At 43.6% G+C, this 21,242-nt stretch overlaps 1 protein-coding gene across 1 annotated transcript; it reads right to left on the reverse strand.

Annotated features, from left to right (window-relative positions):
• Positions 1-550: 550 nt before the first annotated feature.
• On the reverse strand, positions 551-21,092 carry mtpap.L (mitochondrial poly(A) polymerase L homeolog). The gene is made up of 9 exons (XM_041565830.1): positions 20,701-21,092; positions 18,756-18,925; positions 15,885-16,106; positions 15,282-15,506; positions 12,056-12,267; positions 10,156-10,382; positions 3,697-3,789; positions 3,532-3,605; positions 551-1,120 (listed from the first exon to the last, which is right to left on the reverse strand). Exons 1-9 carry the CDS (start codon positions 20,975-20,977, stop codon positions 800-802), a joined length of 1,821 nt encoding a protein of 606 aa, XP_041421764.1. The 5' UTR covers positions 20,978-21,092; the 3' UTR covers positions 551-799.
• Between the last annotated feature and the right edge of the window lie 150 nt (positions 21,093-21,242).

The following is a 21,242-nucleotide window of genomic DNA, read 5'->3' on the forward strand; positions in this document are numbered from 1 at the left end:
AACTATAGAGTTTAGTATCACAATAGCCTTTAATATTATGTCTGTCCAAAAAATCATCCAAGCCATTCTTAAAGGCATTAACTGAATCAGCCATCACAACATCACCCGGCAGTGCATTCCACAACCTCACTGTCCTGACTGTGAAGACTGTGGTATGCAAACGCGGGCCGCCAGTTGAACAGCCCTGGTATAGTCAAATCCATATGAGCAGGTGCTCAGAGACAGCCCAGTCACCAAAACAGTAGTGAGGAATAAGTCATTTGCAGGAAGGGCTTTGCATGTCTTAATCACAGCCTAAAATGAAGTGCTTCCAGCATAAAATACACCAGGTTGTTCCTGGAATAAACCGATTACTGGTCTGGTTATGGGGCTTTCTGTTATCGCCTGCTCCTATTGTGTTGTGTCTTACTGCTCAGCCATGGGGAACGTTAGCATGTACAGTCGCAAGGGAAATCCTAATTTTGTAATTTACACCGTTAACACACATCCCTTTCCTTTAGATCATAAAGACCACAACGTTGCTCACCCTACACAAAAACATACAACAAAATAAATAATGACAAGTTTATTATCCACCCCCAATAACTTTATTGGATTAGTGTGAATCCAAATATAAAAATGTCATATAAAGAGAATATAATGAATTAGTGATGTGCTCGGACTGGACAGCTCATATGAGCACGGCCATCATTTTCAGGAAAAACATGATCCATTAGGATTACAGAACAGTCCAGATGTTCCTCATATGTGAAGTTCAGCCTGGCATATCGTTGGCAATCATACAATCTCTGGCAGTGGGCTACCTGGCTTTACCATTAGTCTTCAAAGAGTCCAAGAGACTTTTGATTCTATCGCTGGCAGGTCCTCTTTTCCTCTTCTTCTTTATCTTACCTATCCCTTGAAACACGGATGGAAGGAGCAAGGTACCAAGGCCCCAGGCTGCGTTTTCTTTCTGAACAGGATGGCTGCTTTGTTCTTGCATGATCCAGGCACTTTCCCGAGCTAAAGCCACAAACCTGTCCAGCTGGGATTGGTTAACATTTTTACTAACATTAAGGGTCTGTTCAAACGGATTCTGGATGTATAACGGGGATACTTCTGGCTTGTTCTGCTCCTTGCCCTGTATGAAGTGACAGAAAAGATATTAAAAGAGAAGGAAAGCTACCAAGGCAGTTTATTGCCAATAGATAAACACAAAAGTGCAAGCTAGAATGTTTAATTTATTCTGTAGAATGCTTTACCATTCCTGAGTAAACAGCTCTAGAAACTCTCTCTGTTATTTTAGGATAGCAGCTGCCATATTAGCTTGGTGTGACATCACTTCCTGCCTGAGTCTCTCCCTGCTCTCTTATAGCTCTGGGCTCAGATTACAGCAGGGAGGGGTAGAGGAGCAAACTGAGCATGCTCAAGCCCTAGCCCTGGAGGTTTAAGCTGAAGGCAGGAGTCTGATACAGAAGCCCATGAGTACACAATAGAAGGAAAGAAAAGCTGTGTTTCTTTTGACAGAGGACTCAGAGCAGCATTACTTTGAGGGATTCCTGGTGTAATTGTATAGACCTTTCTGATAAAGCTTACTTAATTTTAGCCTTTCTTTCTCCTTTTAGGGTAAGGGCACACGAGCAGATTCGGGGAGATTAGTCGCCCGGCTACAAATCTCCTCTTCTTTTGGGTGACAATCTCCCCAAACTGCCTTCCCCTACCTTACCGCCGGCTAGAATGAAAAATCGCCAGCAGGATGGCACTCGCGGTGCTTCGTTTTCCGAAGTTGCCTCACGAGGAAACTTCAGCCGACTTCGGAATCTGCCTGTGCGTCCTTACCCAAAGTTTCCTTGGTAAATGAGACACCGCAAGTGCCATCCCACTGGCGATTTTTCATTATAGCTGGTGGGAAGGCAGTTCGGGGAGACTGCCGCCCCGAAGAAAAGGAGTATTGTAGCCGGGGCGACTAATCTGCCTGTGTGCCATTACCCTTAAAGCTGATATGCCTTTAGGTTATACTCCCACATACTGCAAAATCTGCAACCCACAGGGAAGGGAAAGCATCCCGTCTCCTTATTGTACCATGGCATAAGCCGCAGAGAACTCGGGATTTAGGGCCCACACGGAGCAGATTCAGGCATCGGAGTTCACGGGCGCCATCTTATTCTCTTCTGAATGAGACCGGCGTGACGGCACATGCGCAGTTAGAGCAATATTCCGTTTCACATGCGCCGAAACTCATGAAAATTGCCGAATCGCCGGTCTCATTCCAAAGATTAGCGAAGCGGCTGAAGATGGCGCCCGTGAACTCCGATGCCTGAATCTGCACCAAGAGGTAAGTAAAATTTTAGGGGCATTTGCCCGGGGTAACACTTAGGTTGAGGGGAGGGGGGTAGGGTTTTTTAATGTTAGGGTTGAATTCTCCTTCAATGCAACACATTTAGAAATGTTTTAAAACAGATGGTATATATAGAAAATCCTTGCCATTTTTGTTTGCTTTTATACATGAGTGTGAGATACCAGACTGTTTGCTCTATCAGAGGCATTATCAATAGGCATCAATATAATAACAATACATTTAAAGGGGAATGATAGCTAAATTAAACTTTAATATTCATCATACTTCATCATACTTAAATGAGAAACTTTTTCAATACAATCAATTAAACTCTGCATTGTTTCTGAAATGGCGCAAAACGCGCCAGGAGGGAGTGGCTGTCAAGATATGCAGACAGGGAGGGAGACACTGCCATGTGGTATGTTATGCATGGACACTTGACTATGCATTTGTATTTCGGTGAATTTGCACAAATAAACGTTTGATTTGAGGTTCTGTGCATGTTTCTAATTTGAGTGTATTCTGTCTCCATGCAGCAGTTGGGTGTCAGATAATCAGTGACAGTTAGATCCAATATATCTTATAAGGAGGGGGGGTTCCTTTCCTAGCAGATGTATTAGAGCTCACTCAAATAACGGATTCCAGTACAAACAAAATCTAACAAAATGCCTTTTGCACAAATTCTGCATGTAGAGAGACATGATGTCTGGTGATTTTATTAGAGTGAGCAAAAGGAGCTCCCCATATAAAAGATATATTGGATCTAACTGTCAATTTTTATCCGACACCCAACTCCTGCATGAAGACAGAATGAAGAGAAACAGATGCTGAGAGAGGGATAGTGAAGATAAACTTGATTATTTCAGAAACGGTACAGAATTTTTATTTGATTGTATTTAGAGTTTCTTATTTCAGTATGCTGAAGCTTATACTAAATGTTCATTTTAGCGATAGTTACCCTTTAAGGATCACTACGATTTACAGTTGCCTTATCTATGAATCTAGTGATGTAGCAGTTCCCTCTCAAATCTATTAACTGCCAATAAATAGAGAAAGGCTGTTTGGATTCACAATTAGACACAACTTTATCTTTTACTTTTAAATCTTTTAAATAATACTTTAGAATACCGAATATTTTCCCTTAAAGCAACAGCAAAATAATGGCATCCCAGCTCAGTCAATCACTAAACACCAATAAATAAAAATCCAATTACCTTTCGGATGTCGATGCAGTTTTTGCTAAAGTCGAAGTTCCCGTAAAATTCAAAGAAATCCCCCAGCAGCACATCTAGAGAAAAGAGAGAATGGTAGGACAGTTGTTACAATGTACAGGAATGTATTGCAATGGCAGACTGTATAAGTGACGGTATATTACTTACTTAGAGCCTCGGAGTTTTGAGTCGGTTTAATTGTGTTCAGATTGCTAACAAAGGAACAATCGTGCCCATCAATGATGTGTTTGTCTTCTTTGCCTGCACATAGAATTACAGATTATAATATACAATATACAATTATAGAATGGCTACATAAGAATTAGTTACCATTGTACGTTTATAAACATCAGCTTCTGAACAAACATAAGTCATAGAAAATGATTCTGGGTTGTTTTTTTTGACTACCAGGGTCACTGACCCAGAAACTGAAACTTGGAAACAAAAACCATTTGACCTTTATGAGGAGAAATAATTGCGAGAAAAATTATTTAAAAATAAAACCCTTCTGCTTAGATTGTTCTCATCTGCAACTTCCCCTTGAAAAAGAGAGATTTTTGTACTTACCGTTAAATCTTTTTCTCTTGTCCTATATTGGGGGACACAGGCACCATGGGGATGAAGATCCTGCAGCTGGAGATGGACACTATGTTGCAAAATATGACTCCTCCTCCTGCTCTGGGCTTCATCCCCTGCCTCCTCCTATTACCCTCAGTTTCAACCGAAGAAGGAGCAAAACAGCCCAAAACAGAAGAGAAATCAAGAACAACACCCTCGTAAACCGAAAAACTTTTAATAGAATACAACTCAACATGAAAAATCAGCACGGTGAACGTGAAAAAAACAGTGTCAGAAAAGGGAGGGAAGGCCTGTGTCCCCCAATATAGGACAAGAGAAAAAGATTTAACGGTAAGTACAAAAATCTCTCTTTCTCTTGCCTAATTGGGGGACACAGGCACCATGGGGATGTCCCAAAGCTCCCCCAAGGGTGGGACACTGTATATCAGGTGCCTAGCTAACAACGGCGCTGAGCACCTTCCTCCCAAAGGCAGCGTCGGCTGAGGCATGCGTGTGGAGCCTGTAGAATCGAGTGAAGGTATGAAGGGATGCCCATGTGGCCGCTCTGCAAATCTGATCCGCCGAAGCCTGGTGACGGAAGGCCCACGAAGTGCTGAGAGAGCTCGTAGAATGAGCTTTCACCTTGAGCGGGGGAGCCTTCCCCCTGACAGCATAAGCTCTGGAAATGAGAGATCTGATCCATTTCGACAAGGTAGTCTTGTCGGCCTTGGTACCGCGTTTGGGCCCATCAGGGATAATGAAGAGAGCGTCAGTCCGTCTAAACTTTTCCGTGGCTTGCAGATAGAAAGAAATAGCTCTGACAACATCCAGTGTGTGTAGTTTGTGCTCAATCGGACCCTTCGGGTTCGGACACAAGGAGGGCACGACTATATCCTGGTTTAAGTGGAAAGTGGAGACCACCTTAGGCAAAAAGTCCGGAGTGGGTCTGAGAACGACCTTGTCCATGTGGATGACCGTGAAGGGCGATTTGCAAGATAATGCCGCAAGCTCAGAAACTCTTCTAGCCGATGTGATCGCCAAAAGGAACAACACCTTCTCAGTGAGTGTGGACAGAGGAAGCTGTTCAAGAGGTTCAAAGGGGTCCTCTTGTAGGACGGACAGAACCATATTGAGGTCCCACGGAGGCACAGGGCAACGATACGGTGGAATGAGACGGGTAGCTCCTTGAAGGAAAGTCTGAATTTTTGGATTCATGGCCAGTTTACTCTGCAGAAGGATTGACAAGGCCGATACCTGCACCTTCAGGGAACTCAGGGCCAACCCGTTGGTAAGGCCATCCTGCAGGAAGGAGAGGACCTCCCGGACCCGTGCCAGTTGTGGGTTGAGATCTCTATGTTCACACCATGATATGAAAGTTTTCCAGATTCTGTGGTATATTTTTGCGGAAGCCCGCTTCCGAGCTCGAAGCATGGTGGGAATTGCATCCGGAGGTGCTCCCGAAGTCCGAAGGATTAAGGCTTCAAGAGCCATGCCGTTAAAGCCCAGAGACGAGAATTCGGGTGGACGACCGGACCCTGAGTGAGAAGGTCTGGCCTGTGAGGAAGATGGAAGGGGTCGTCTGCCGCCATGGCGATGAGGTCCGCGAACCAGGACCGTCGAGGCCAGAACGGAGCCACCAGGATGGTCTGAGTTCCTTCTCTTTTTATCTTCTTTATCACCTTCGGTAGTAGAGCCAGAGGGGGGAATAGGTACACCATGGGGAAGCGCCAGGGAATTACCAGGGCGTCTACTGCATGAGCCATGGGGTCGAGGCTTCTTGAGACAAACTGTTGAACCTGTCTGTTGGTTCTGGACGCCATGAGATCGATGTCTGGTAGACCCCACTTTGCGACGATGAGGCGGAATACGTCGTGGTGTAGGCTCCATTCCCCGTGATCGATCGTTTCCCTGCTCAGATAGTCTGCCAACCAATTGTCCACGCCGGGTATGTGGACCGATGAGATCGCGGGAACGTTGTGCTCTGCCCACAGTAGGATTGCTTGAGCTTCTTTGAGGGCCGTGAGACTTCTGGTTCCTCCTTGATGATTTATGTAGGCCACTGCCGTCACATTGTCGGATTGGATGCGAACAGGCTGACCCCGGAGTAGAGGTGCCGTGTGTTCGAGGGAGTAGCGTATGGCCCGAAGCTCCAGAAGATTGATGGGGAGCCTCTTCTCCTCCCGCGTCCATAGGCCCTGTACTGTGGTTTGGTCTAGGACTCCTCCCCACCCCCGTAGACTGGCGTCTGTGATAAGAATCTTCCAGTGATGTGGTGGAAAGGGTTTTCCCCCCGTCATCCGGTGTGGTTGGAGCCACCAGTGGAGGGAGAGGAGTACTCGGCTTGGAATGGCTATCTTGCGATCGAGGTTGACTCGATCCTTGCGTTGGTGAAGAAGAATGTGGTGTTGAAGCGGTCTGGTGTGGGATTGGGCATATGGGATGGCAGGGAAGGAGGCGACCATCGTGCCCAGAGTCTGCATGGCTGAACGGAGGGGGATTGGGTTGGATCCCATGAGAGACCGAATTCGAGTCTGGAGAGTTCTGACTTTTTCCTGCGGTAGGAAGGCTCTCCCTTGTCTGGAGTCCAGGATTAGGCCGAGGTACTCGATCGATTGAGTCGGGTGTAGGTTTGACTTGTTGAAGTTGATCGTCCAGCCCAGAGAGGTCAGGGTCTGGAGGACTTGAGATGTGTGTAGGTGAGCCGTAGAGGCGGAAAGACCCTTGACAAGGAGATCGTCCAAATAGGGGATAACGGTTATTCCCTTGAGCCTGAGTTCCTCCAATGCCGCCGCCATGACCTTTGTGAAGGTGCGTGGAGCTGAGGAGAGGCCGAATGGTAGAGCCACGAACTGCCAATGTTCGCCATTCACGAAGAATCTGAGAAAACCGTGGTGAGCTGGGTGAATAGGTATATGAAGATATGCTTCCTTGATGTCGATAACCGTCATATATTCGTTGTCTTCCATGGATGCTAGAACTGATTGGATGGACTCCATTTTGAAATGGCATTTTCTGACGAAAGGATTGAGGTCCTTCAGGTCTAACACGGGTCTGAGTGAACCATCTTTTTTGGGGACCATGAAAAGGTTGGAGTAGTAGCCCCGTCCTCTGGCGGTTTGTGGAACGGGTTGAATGGTGCCCGCCGCGGCCAGGTCTTGTATGATGGCAAGGAATTTGTTTCTGTCTGAGATCTTGGCCGGCAGCCTGGAGACAAAAAATCTGTGGGGGGGCTTTTGAGTGAAGTCTATCAAAAGTCCGTGTGATACAACCTGAAGGACCCATTGGTCTTGAATCTTGTTGTGCCATACCTCTCGAAAGGATTTGAGTCGGCCTCCTAAGGGTATCCCTTCGGGAGGGGGCACACCTTCATGCGGTGTGGGGTTTGTCTTGTGAGGGCTTGGAGGAAGACTTGGAGGAAGACCAGGGTTGTCTTTGTTTGCCTTGAAAGCGGGAGCGAAAGTTAGAGGTGGCTTTGTCGGAATGTGTCTTTGACCTTTGTCCGTGCCTGAAAGGTCGAAAAAAGGGCCTCCTCTTGAAGGGAGGTCGCTTGGGTCGTGTTTGTAGGAGAAGGGTGCTCTTGCCCCCAGTAGCCTGAGAGATGATCTTATCCAGTTCAGCCCCAAAAAGTAGTTTACCTTGGAAGGGTATGCTGACTAGGGAACGTTTGGATGTTAGGTCGGCGGACCATGACTTTAACCACAGAAATCGGCGAGCGGCTACGGATTGAGCTGAAGCTTGAGCAACCATCCGAGCTGCGTCTAGTGCTGCGTCACCAATGTAAGTAGTGGCGTCTGCTATTTGGGAGAGCATATTGTCGGTAGTTGGGTCTTCCGATCCGATGAGTTGTGCCACCTGTTCCACCCAGACCTCCATGGCCTTTGAAACCCAGGCAATAGCAAAGATGGGACGGAAGGCGGACCCCGACGCGGTGAAGGAGGATTTGCAGAAACCTTCTAGACGTTTGTCTATGGGGTCTTTGAATGCAGCCGCGTCGGCAACGGGAATGGTGGTATTCCTGGATAATCTGGACACCGGAGGATCGACAGCTGGAGGTGAAGACCAGAGATCAATGCATTCTTTAGGAAAGGGGTAAGTCTGGGTGAATCGTTTGGAAAGCTGTACCCTGTGATCAGGGGTTTTCCATTGTGACTTGATAATTTCATCGAGCTGTTCGTAAGCTGGGAAAAGGCAAGAGCTCTTCTTGTGTCTCTTGAAGATGTTCTTAGTTGGTTCGACCGAGGGGGAAGAGTCCTCTATGTTTAAAGTGCTTAGTACTGCTTGAATAAGACCTTCTATTTCCCCTTGAGTTCTGGGAGTGTCTATGTCAGGATCAGGGTGGTCCTGATCTGAATCGTCAGCTGATAGGAGTTGACCTTCCTCATCTGAGGGAGAGAGGATTTCACCAGGGGATTACGGAGGAGAGGGTGCGTGACGTTTTGACGACCCTGTGCGGTGTTGAGACTGTGAAGGTTGAGATAAATGTTCAAGAACCTTGTCTAGGGTCTCTGGGATGCGGGCCAAATGTTGTATGCCTGCAAGTGAGAGGGATATGGCCCTAAGTAGTTCAGGATCCGAAGTAGTAGCCATAGGTAGTGGTAGTAGATCGGATTTTCTGCAGGCTCCACAGAATGAATCAGCCGAGGCTGAATTAAATTTGGTTTTACAATTTGAACAGGCTAGAAAGGAAACCTGTGTGTGAGTTTGAGCTGAGGACTTGTTGGTCCTGGGCTCTTCTGCCTTGTTAGCCATTTTGCTCCTTATCAGTGAAATTATTGAGGCAGGGGAGTCGGCCTGCAGTAAGCCTAAGTAAGGTTATGGCCGTGAGGAACTCCTTGGCGAAGGATAGCCTGCGGAGATAACAACATAGGTATGATGGCAGCCCTGTGGGTCCATGTACCCTGAACAGCAGTACACATAACAGCAGTATGTATAGATATAGACCAAGATGTGCTGGCACCAAACAAGCCAGATATCTGAGGCATAAGATATATACATATAGACAACTTATTAAAAGTATATAGAGTGCAAGATAACTTGCCTGATGGCGGTATGGAATAGCCTGGGAGCGAGTAGTTCTCCCTTCTGTGAGCTTTAAAAGTACCCGGGCATGTGTGCGTAAGGCAGGTAGTTCCTAAATCTGAAAGAGAGCCGAACAACCACAGTTAGTGGAGAAGTGAAGGGTAAGAAGAGTATCCGTAGAGTGGCTAACCTGCTCAGTAGTGGTTTCAGGAAGACGGAGCCGCCTGTGGAGCCTACGCGTCTGGCGGGAAGGAGAGGGAGTGCTGATGCGAAGGGCGGGAGAGTAAGAGGTGAAACGCATATGCGTGTCACCAGAGAGACGCGCGCCCAAGGCGACGTGCAGGGAAGAGGCGGAAGTAGAAGAGAAGGGCGTGTGGAACGCATAAGCGTTTCACTAAGGAAAATGGCGTAGAGGAAATGGCGCCTAGAGAGAAGTACTTGTAATGTTCTCCATGTGTGTTAAGAGGTGCGCATAAGTGAGAGGGTGATCAGAAGTAACAAATGATGAAGGTACTCACCCAGGGATAAGCGCCAGCTGGTATGTGCCCTGTATAAAACGACCCCTGTGAAGAACAGACAAACATATAAATATATATATGCACTGCAGTGAAATATATATGTATATGAGTGCTATTATACACCCAGGTGGATGTATGCCGCTGATGCAGACCTCCGTGGAGCGGGAAAACAGCGCAGGGGGTGAGGAGCAAGCCTGCAGACCTCCGTAGAGCGGGAAGGCTGAAGGGTAGGTAAGTTGCAGCTGGAGAGGCTCTTGATTCAATCAGTGGCCCCTGAGTGTGGCGTGATCTTAGGCCTGGGGCCCTGATCAGTGCTCCAGCCACTTAGAAGAAAAAACTGTGTCTTCTCCTTCTGAGGACACTAAAAGAAACTGAGGGTAATAGGAGGAGGCAGGGGATGAAGCCCAGAGCAGGAGGAGCAGTCATATTTTGCAACATAGTGTCCATCTCCAGCTGCAGGATCTTCATCCCCATGGTGCCTGTGTCCCCCAATTAGGCAGGAGAAATAGCTACACCTGCTAAGGTGCTTTACCTGCCAGGCCTTTCAGCTGATCCAATGTTGGGATGACAGAAGGGCTTCTCTTCTGCAGAAAGAACAGGATCATCATGGTAAGGGAGAAGTTGGTTATCCATGCTCCGGGGATTGCGCTTGTAATTCCATGCACACGTGCCCAGCAGCGCAACGTAAAGACCAACGCTCGCAGTCTATGGTCACAGCTTCCGTAGATATACAGCAGCTCGGAACTTCTAAGTGCAATCCTGCAGCAGGGAAAACAAGAAAGGATGTAGATGAAGAGATCAGTCACTGCATTATATAGGATGCCTACAGTACATTTCTCACACCAAAAACAGGAATTAAAGGAACATTTCAGTATACAAATAAAAACTGATACGCTGTGCAAAATAAAACATGTTTCTAATATAGTTAGCCAAAAATGTAATGTATAAAGACTGGAGTGACTGGATGTCTGACATAATAGCCAGAACTAGGGATGCACTGAATCCAGGATTCAGCCTTTTTCTGCAGGATTCAGATTCGGCCGAATCCTTCTGCCTGGCAGAACCGAATCTGAATCCTAATTTGCATATGCAAATTAGGGGCAGGGAATCTCATGATTTTTGTCCCTTCCCATCCCTAATTTGCATATGCAAATTAAGATTTGGTTCGGTATTCTGCCTAATCTTTCACGGAGGATTCAGGGGTTCGGTCGAATCCAAAAGAGTGGATTCGGTGCATCCCTAGCCAGAACCCACCTTGCTGCTTTGCAGCTATCTCTGAGTTAGTAAGCGACTTTAAAGGAGAATTCAAACCCCCCCAACTAATAAAAACCCCTACCCTCCATAGGCCCCCCTCCCTGCTCCCCCAGCACAGGTATTAACACCTGTAAATGCCCCTAAACCTGTAATTACCCTTCGTTGAAGAGTCAGCACAGCGGAGCCCACGGGGGCCATCTTCAGCGGTTCGTAATCTTCGGTAAGTAAACGCCATATTGGTGCATGTGGTGGAGTCTTCCGCTTCGTGATAACTGCGCATGTGCCGAAATTGCTGAAAATTACCAAAGTGCTGGAAGAAGACCCAAAGATTACCGAAGTGCCCGTGAGCTTCGCAGACTCTGCAACGAGGGGTAATTACAGGCCTAGGGGCATTTACAGATGTTAACACCTGTGCGGGGGGGGAGCTGGGACTATTGAGGGTAGGGGTTTTTATAACTGGGGGGGTTGAATCCCCCTTTAAGGAGGGTCACATGGGACATAACTGTTCAGTGAGTTTGCAATTGATCCTCAGCATGCAGCTCAGATTCAAAAGCAACAGTTATGACCTATATAGCCCCCTCTCAAGTCTCTGATTGGTTACTGCCTGGTAACCAATCAGTGGAAAAGTAGTGTTCTGGCTATTTGTTAGACATCCAGCCTTTATACATTACATTTTTGGCTAACTAACTATATTAGAAATTTTTTTATTTTGCACAGCCTATCTATTTACCCAGTTTTTATTTTTACACTGTTCCTTTAAAGCATTTTCATGCTGATCGCCATCTGCACTAGAAGTTGATTTCTATATACGGCAATGGGAAGCAGTTTCAGGAATTTTCTCCAGTGGAGTATGTCATCAGACATACTTTATCACATTAATTCATAATCTTTTCCTGTGGCCATTCACATTTGGCAGCCATAATAGATATCACCATATTCCCCCACCTCTAGGTGTTTCTATGTACATATTTATTGTTTTAGGAGTTTTTATTGAACTAAACTGTCATTCTGTGAAATGGACCGTAGATGGCGTATTTCCTCCATTCATTTAATACAACACCTTAGTAAAGCAATAATGATACCAATCTTCATGGCCACAACGTTTTTATTTAGAGATATTTTTATGCAACGCTGGATATATACATTGTGTATTTTACTTCTACTTCTGGGTTGTTTACCTGTTGTCTGATGTAAGGTCACATTGTAGGCCTGCTGGCTGATGGGAAAACCTTACTAATGGACAGCGAGCGTTCAGTATTTTTTGCACTCCTGTACACCCTGGGCCAAAATTGTCTATACATTCTCCAATGACAGACAGTATCCTCTGTGTGGCTACTCTTGCCGACGGAACCCTCTTCGTCAAATACTCAGTGGTAAACGGTCCAGTAGTCTGAATAAAGTAGTTACAAAAAGTTTATGTTAAAAGATGAAAAACAATCATACTCATCGCTGTGCCCAAATAGAAATATAAAATATCAGTACACAATATCACAATAAGGACCCATCCTTGGAATAAAATGTATTTTTGGGTAATCGGAACAGAAAAAGAAGCGCTGTCCCAGAATGGCATCATCATTTCAAAATTGAATATAAAAAAAATCTGTTTGCTCTTTTGAGAACTGGATTCCAGTGCAGAATTCTGCTGGAGTAGCACTATTAACATGTTTTTCCATGAGACTATCCCTTTAAAGAAAATTTACAGGGCAGCATGGTGGTGCAGTGGTTAGCATTGCTTCCTTGCAGCACAAAATGTTTATGGAAGGCAATATAGTCACAAAAAGAGAGTATTGTTCTTCCCCATGTCTTATGTAGCATACACAGTGCACAAGTTGAGAGGCCACGGGTATTTAATATTTGGAAGCAAAAGCTGTACTAGGGGAATAGGATACAAGATGGTAAAGAAAGAGTGTACAACGGCACTGGCAGGGAGAATAAGGGGCAGAAGTCTTGGGGGATTATCCCCATGAGATTAAGATATGTGTCATATCTCCACCAGTGAAAGATGGTATCACTACTCTGTAGCACAAAACAAACTGGTTAGATCTATTATGAGGGGGGAAAGGGGAAGTGACACAAACCCGTAGAACCAAGCCCTTTACTTCCTTTTCATGCTGTGTGTTTGCTAGGATAGTGTACATGCTAAATTTGTGACTGGTTTCTGGGAAATCCCAAATATTTGGCAAGGCTCTCTGACCGGCACACACGTCTTTGTGCAGAAGAATTTAGCAATGACTGCCTCAAGAAAGAAAAAAGCCCCCAAAATCTCAGTCAAATAAAATGTAATACAGTGAGAACATGCTTTTTGAAAATGTACTATTTAAAGTAAGGATAAGGGCACTCGGGGAGATTTGTCGCCTCTTCTTTGGGGTGACAATTTTCCCGAACTGCCTTCCCGCCGGCTATAATGAAAAATAGTCAGCGGGATGGCACTCGCGGCGTTTTGTTTTCCGAAGTCGCCCTAAGTTGCCTCACAAGGAAACTATGGGCGACTTCGGAAAACAAAAAGCAGCGAGTGCCAACCCGCTGGCGAATTTTCATTATAGCCGGTGGGAAGGCAGTTCGAGGAGATTGTTGCCTCGAAAAAGAGGTGATTTGTCGCCTGGGTGACTAATCTCCCTGAATCTGCCCATGTGCCCCTACCCTTTAGGTGGCCATAGACGTAGAGATCCGCTCGTTTGGCGACATCTCTCCCCGATATGCCCACATTGAAGTGATCCAATCGGGTTGATCCAATTGTGGGCCCAACGATCAGATCATAATGTATCAGATATGGGCGGTCAGATCTCGGGACCGCATACACACATAGATGTGGCCGCGATCCAAAGGGATTTTTTAACCTGCCCGATCGAGATCTGGCCGACTGTCGGCCAGAAATCGATAGGGAAACTCGGTCTGTCGGCAGCTTTTATCGGCCCGTGTATTGAGGCCTTTACTATGATCACAGGTAGCTTTGAAATTCTCGTCTACATCTAACATAACATACTTGCACCTAACTAGGAAAATGTAGTCTTAGTGATTCCTTTAATTGGATTTCCAATTTTGGGTGCTTAGGTGTGTTTTTCAGGCATGGTAAGAAGCAGATACCCAAGGAGTCCTGAAACAATGCATTTTGTGTTAGCCACAATCACTTATTCTTCATTTTCCTAAGTAAAACACAATGATTGTGGATATATTGTAAGGGAGCACTGCACCACCATCTTTCCCTTTTACTCATGGATTCCTTGCATAGCCCTGGGCTAGCATGTGCCCTATAGTCCATAATACTGGAGTGGGCATGCACCAGCTCAGGGTTGTGCAAGGAATCTATGGGAAGTGGTGTAAAAATGGCAGTGCAGTGTTCACATACTTAGTACCTTGGCCATTGTTTTTTCACTAAGGGAGGAATTCCACCGGCGATTTCGGCGCAATCCAACATGCTGCACAAAAACGCAGGCGTCAAGTCGGATGTGACAGAAATAAGGTACGAGATGGAAATGTCAGATGAAGTCACTGCGTTTATCCGACGCAACACGACTGTCGGACTCAGCGTTCAGCGTCTGCATCAGACAGTCGTGTCGCGATGGATGAACACTGCAACACCATCCGATGTTCCTGTTGCATCAGACTTGACGCCTGCATTTTTGCGCAGCGTGTCGGATCGCGCCGAAATCGCCCGTGGAGTTCCTCCCTAAAGATTACCAGCCCTGGGTCATAGATGAGTGATTAGATTCACCGAACAAAATCCTAAATCTACCTAACTCTATGAATTGGCCTTTCATTGTTCTTCAGAGGCACATTTATCAAAGGTTTTTAAAAACTCCCCTAAATTCGACCAATCGTAATTTATTTACAAAATCTAATTTTTTAAACTCGGATGAAGGTAATCGACCTGAAAACTTGAATCGATTTGAGTTTTTTCTCTGAGATGTCAGGAAGGCTGCAAACAACTCAAAATTGATCCCTGGACGTCTCCCAGTGACTGAAACAGCAATTCAGCAGGTTTTAGGTGGCGAATAGTCTAATTTTATTTCTTTAAGGGCCAGACATTGATACATTTAGAAAAATCGAATTCAATTTTTTTTAAAAAACTCGAATCGAATTTGAATAACTCCTAGTCAAATTTGACAGTTTTGAAAATAAAAAAAACTCGCAAATTCGAATTCAAATTTTCAAATTCGACATGCCCCATAATGTTTGGTTAGGTTAATTATTTCCTATTAGTCAAACTGCTTTATCAGCATATTTAGCTCTAGGAATATATAACCTAGAGTAGGAATATATCACCTAGAGCAGTACACTCTAGCTTTATCTATGTAGTGCCATTATATATATATACAGTATTTGTCATATAAATTTGTCGGATAGTATATAAAAAATGCTTATTTTACTACAAATACAGGATTAGTTGCCAGCTCTTCCCCATACCTTTACAGCGCTCCTCTTCTGTATATCGTCGAGGTCCAAAAACAAGTCCAAGTCACAACCGAGTTTCCCAAACGAATTTACAGTAGAGCCATATGGGTTTACTGTTGCTTCTGGGAAATAGGCAGCAGCAATATCTTTGACCAGAGAGGAGACTAAGAAGCGAAGTCTGATGCTTTCGTCAGTTAACTGGTGCATCTCCAGGAGTGCATAAGCTTGTTCTTCTATCTGAATAACAAAAGTAAATATGTGAATTATGTCATCTAGTTGGAACATAGGTTCTTGGCTTTTTCTTTATATATATATATATATATATATATATATATATATATATATATATATATATATATATATATATATATATATATATATATATATATATATATATATATATATATATATATCCATATGACACACAGTTGATATCTTTTACCATAGGTTGGTTGGTTTGTCAATCAGGTAGGTTTGAAAATGCTATCTATGTTGGCCAGTTACTGTTCTGAATGATCACACCGTCTAAATGAATATAATGGTTCAAAGGTGCCCCCTTGTGTGGTATCCATCATTTTTTAGTAGATAACAAATAACGGTAGCTTTTGTACTTACATTCTGAGCCTTGCAGAGTTTCTGGATCAGCTCATTTATAGGAAGAGCAGACTGTCGGTGGGACAGAACTGGGACATTGCCCGATGCGCTCTCAGACTTCAAGGTGAAAAGCCTCGACTTAAAAGGCAATGAGCATTCATTTTCCACAGTTGGCAGACTTGTTCCACTTCTGAGTGATTCTATGCTTTCTTTGTCCAGAAATTCTACCACAGCATGAGTGCCCTAGGAGGAAACAAAAATAATAAGCATCAGTGATCATGTCATAAAGAACACAGGTATAACTGCACACACCAAGGCGTGCAGAAATATCTACAGATTATGAAAACTCTGTAATGTTTGGGAAATGAGAACAGATGTATATAGCAAGACATATATAAGAGCAGCTGTACTGTATTGTGGTAGGTTGTGTATTTATTCTTATAAAATAAAAATAAAAACTCTGCCATAATGCTGAGGAAAATTGGTAATCCAGATACATAAATTCTGTATCAAAATGTCATTAGAAAAAAAGACAAAACACGAAAAAGTTTTTTTTTTTTTTTTAGACGTAAACAATGTTATTTAGGAATTACAAGAAGACATATGAATCCTCTATTGATTCCAAAATCATTATTGAAACAAGGGGCAAGGGACAAAGTGCACTTTGCCCCGTGGGTTGTGTCTGATAGTTGCACCTTCCTTCTTCGTACATCTCTGCTTGTGTTTGGGATATGGGCACCCCCGGAACACCATCTAACTTGCACATCAGATAAGGGAGTCTCAAAAGTGCTGTGCTTTGAACCTTGCCTCACATTTTCAATTTACAGGCTGTAGAGTGCAGCCAGTGGCTCTGTGTATGAGCAATAAGTGGGACTATTTTGTCTCTCTTAGTGCTCTTGCAAACAGGATTGATAACTAATATATTCTATAACTATATATATATATATATATATATATATATATATATATATATATATATATATATATATATATATATATATATATATATATATATATATATATATATATATATATATATGTGTGTGTAGCCATTGAAATAGTGGCATAGCTAGGCAGTATAGGAGAGCAATGGTTAGTACCACTACCTTGCACAATTGTGGTCCTAGGTTTTATTTTCATCAAGGGCACTATCTGCAATGAGTTTGTATGTTCTCCCTTTGCTTGGGCTTCTCCAGTCTCATCCCAATTTCAAAAACATATAGGCAAGTTAACTGATAAAATGTAACCTAATGTGTGTGAATGTGATAAGGTCCTTAGATTGTTAGCCCCACTAGGGCAGATACTAATGTAAATGATGTGTAATATCTGCAAAGCACTGTGGAATATATTAGTGCTGTATAAAATAAAATATTTGTGACAAATATTAAGCTAAAGACCCCACTGTAAGAACATTAAAGAGAAAATAACCCTTAGGCGCAACTCTATCATCTGTGTCCATTGCTCTCCAAAGAAGGCATCACAAACATAATTACATGATTCAAGAGGATTCTTTGGCGAGAATTATACCTGCCAGAGCTTTGTTAGTCGTCTTGCTTTTATCTAACACAGGGAGATTACCGTTATTTTGTCGTGCTGAATTTACACTGTATTCAAAAGTCAGAAACGAGTACATAGTGTTGTTTAAGAGTTTGGTGCTAGAAGAGACATGCTTTCCATGCATTCCAGCAACATTTGGTTTGAGCACAGCTGTGGTTACACTATACAGGTTTGGAATCTATTATCTAGAGACCTGTTACGCCAAAGTTCTAAAATATGGCAATGCCAATTCCCAAAGTCTATGAAACAAATTCCAGATTTTTAGTTGCTTTGCTTTTGCTCCCCAAGGACAATGGCACATGGGAATATGTTGGTGATATAGAAATAAAGAACAAAAATAATAGCAGGCTTAGGTTTATGACAGTAATAGGACACACTCAGTTAACGGGCAAGTCAACCTGAAAAGAAAAACTTGCCAATAAAAGAAAACATAATTCTGAGCAACTTTCCTATATACATTTATTTAAAAAAAAATGTTCAGTGCTATTAATGTTACTTGTAAAAACAATTGCTAATGAAATCAGCATTTAGTTAACTCCAAATTGTTACTTTTTAAACAATGTTGCAAAAGTCTTTGTTCCTCAGCACAGTCAGGTCTGTCTTAACATTGTATCAACAGTCTAAGGCATCAGGACAGAGAATACAAAGAGAGAGAGAAACACAGCTTTTAATAGCATTACATATACAAATAACTTAAAAATCATAGAAACATAGCAATGAATGTATATTGCAAACTTGCTTAGAATTAGGTTTTCTTTTATTAGGGAAAAAAAAGGGTTGACATTCCCTTTAAGCATTACTAATGGTTATACTGGTGAAAATCAGGACATACTGCCAGCCAGTTACTGGTACAGGTATGGGACCGGTTATCCAGGATGCTTGGGATCTGGGGTTTCCCAGATAACAGATCTCTCCATAATTTGGATCTTCATACCTTAAGTCTACTAGAAAATCATGTAAAAATTAAATAACCCCAATAGGCTGGTTTTGCTTCCAATATGGATTAATTATATCTTAGTTGGGATCAAGTAAAAGGCACTGTTTTATTATTACAGAGAAAAGGGAAATATTTTTTTAAAAAAAATTGTATTATTTGGATAAAATGGAGTCTATGGGAGATGGCTTTTCCATAATTCAGAGCTTTCTGGATAAGGGGTTTCTGGATAACGGATCTCGGATCCCATACCTGTATGACCTTTGGCTTGGTATGAATTTACAATATATATATATATATATATATATATATATATATATATATATATATATATATATATATATATATATACATACACACACACACATACTCATTTGCAGTGAGGCAATGTCAATACTTACATAGCTTTCATAGAAGAAGTGGCTGGCTATCTGTCCATGTTGGGATAAATATTTTAGAAATTTCTTTTCGTTTACATTGGGAGGGCAGTTGATTAAAACCGTGTGTTTTGCCTGTTCCTGTCTTTCCTTCTGCACTTCTGCAAATGTCCTTCTTGCCCCTGGATCTTCATCTATATGGAACAGGAACGCAAAATTTAACCAGCCATCGAAGACAACTAAGCTAAATATATTAAAGGAGCAGTATATCTTTTTTTAAAACATTAGTTCAATTAATAGGGCTTGTGCTTAACACACTATTTGCCTATTAAGCAAGAAATATGTATGATTTCTAGCATTTATTAGGGCAAAATCTGAAAAATTTAAAGTAAAGTCACGTTCTACTTCTTCCGAGCAAAATCCAAACAAATCAAAAGTCCACTGAGAAGCCCTCTATAATGAGTTGCTCCTTATCTCACAACCTAACAGGCTTCAGTTTGGGGGAGGGAGGGGTTTGTTATACAAAGGCTTCTATTTTATTTTAACTAAGCTTCTAAGAACTTCAAATGTTCACATTGCCCTCTTAAGGGCAGGGGCACACGGGCAGATTTGGGGAGATTTTTTCGCCTGGCGACTAATCGCCTCTTCTGCGGGGCGACAATCTTCCCTAACTGCCTTCCGCCTGCTATAATGAGAAAACACCAGCGACAATGCACTCGCGTCGCTACGATTTCTGAAGTTGCCTCAAGAGGAAACTTCGGGTGACTTCGGAAATCGAAGCACCGCAAGTGCATTGGCACTGGCGTTTTATCATTATAGCAGGTGAAAGGCAGTTCGGGGAGATTGTTGCCCCGCAGAAGAGGTGATTAGCCGCCAGGCGACTAAATCTCCCCGTGTGCCCCTGGGCTAAATGTAAACCATTGCTCAGCTGTAACGTGGGTTTCCATAACTAACAGCACATTCCACCAGCGAACCCTCAAGTAACTTTTAAGACCTTTTATTTTTGTTATTAGGCTCTATTTATATCTAAGTGCTTTACGCACTGAAGAGGCAGTTCATGTGTAAACTAATGTAGACAGTGATAATATGGGGCAATTTGCTACTGGTCTTCAATTGTTATTTCTTGTGGTTTTGAATATAGAGCAATGTTCATCAATTTACCCTAGCAGTAAGGCAGTGATTTAAATGCAAAACCAGAATTTAAACACTAGAGTGTCTCTGGTTAGAAACATAAGTCTTAAAAAGTGGCAATAACCGTAAAATTGGAGCCTCACGAAGAAATAGATTATTGGCTTCCTGGGCCACTGACCCCCATTTGAAATGTGAAAAGCGATAGAAGAAAACAGGAGAAAAAAAGTGAAAAAGTAACCAAGACCAACTGAAAAGTTGTTAAGAATAGGCCATTCTATAACAGGCTAATGGTTAATTTAAAGGGCAGCCATCAACACTGGTGGGGGAAACAATATTTCGGTGATAAGTGCCCTTTAAAGACAAGCACGAATCATGCAGCATGTCGCCCCTTGTTGATTGGGGATAAAACACTCTCTCCTATCCATTCCTGGTCTCCCAATGTACACAACACATACACTGATACCACTCCCAAGCTAACAGCTTGGTCTGCTGAACTTCCCCTTTAAATACAAGCAAATGCAGTCTATCACTCCGACTCTTCCTATAAAGGACAAGGCAACATTATGCAGAGCAGCTGCTGCAGAATCACAGGCCTCAGTTGCTGCAGAATCACAGGCCTCAGTTGCTGCAGAATCACAGGCCTCAGCTGCTGCAGAACCACAGGCCTCAGCTGCTGCAGAACCACAGGCCTCAGCTGCTGCAGAACCACAGGCCTCAGCTGCTGCAGAACCACAGACCTCAGCTGCAGCATCTATGCCAAAGGTTACCCAGCCCTTCTCACGGGGCGGACCCTCAACTTCCCTCCCGTGAACGGAGTATTTCCCGAGACAGAACCCACCCGTAGCTGCCGCCACTTGCCGCTGCCCCTCAACCGCATTACTCAGAGCCCGGCTGGTGACCCTGACCACCGAACGCAGCCTCATGCAGGTCACCATGACAGCCGAGAGGGAAGAAGCTGCAAAACGCATGCGTGCAAGCTTCCGCATACGGTGGCTGAACTGGCCCAAACAAAGACACCTGCGTGAGCGCATCAAGGAGACGTGCGTAAAAGGGAACAAAACCCCGTCCGAGTCGTCATAGATTTCATACCAAGCCTGAACAGTTTTCCTTTCCATTTACGCAATATTCTGCTTACTCCTTATCAGGGTTGGCGTGTTTCCAGCCAAATTGGGCTACTAATGTAAAGCTCAGACTGGTTTCGAAAGTACAAACTAGCCAAGGTACGGATTTGGGCTACGTTTTGGGCCTTTGGCTGGTTTGTACTTTGGAAAGTCTTTTCTTGCCCTAATGTGCCAAAGCCTGCGTCTCCCAGAGCATGTTGGGTAATGTCGTTTTTGTTTAACAATTTGCAGACTGCCAAGTTTAATGTAAGACTACAAT

This window comes from Xenopus laevis, chromosome 6L, assembly GCF_017654675.1.
Source record: "Xenopus laevis strain J_2021 chromosome 6L, Xenopus_laevis_v10.1, whole genome shotgun sequence".
NCBI lineage: Eukaryota > Metazoa > Chordata > Amphibia > Anura > Pipidae > Xenopus > Xenopus laevis.

What these genes read in the sequence shown, in the direction of transcription:
- mtpap.L (XM_041565830.1), bottom strand. Translation starts at nt 20,977, where the DNA reads ATGGAAAGGAAAACTGTTCAGGCTTGGTATGAAATCTATGACGACTCG. An exon ending in GCAAGTGGCGGCAGCTACGG is followed by an intron (nt 18,926 to 20,700) that starts GTGGGTTCTGTC and finishes TGTTCCATATAG; the next exon opens with ATGAAGATCCAGGGGCAAGA. An exon ending in ACTGCATCGACATCCGAAAG is followed by an intron (nt 1,121 to 3,531) that starts GTAATTGGATTT and finishes CACTTCATACAG; the next exon opens with GGCAAGGAGCAGAACAAGCC.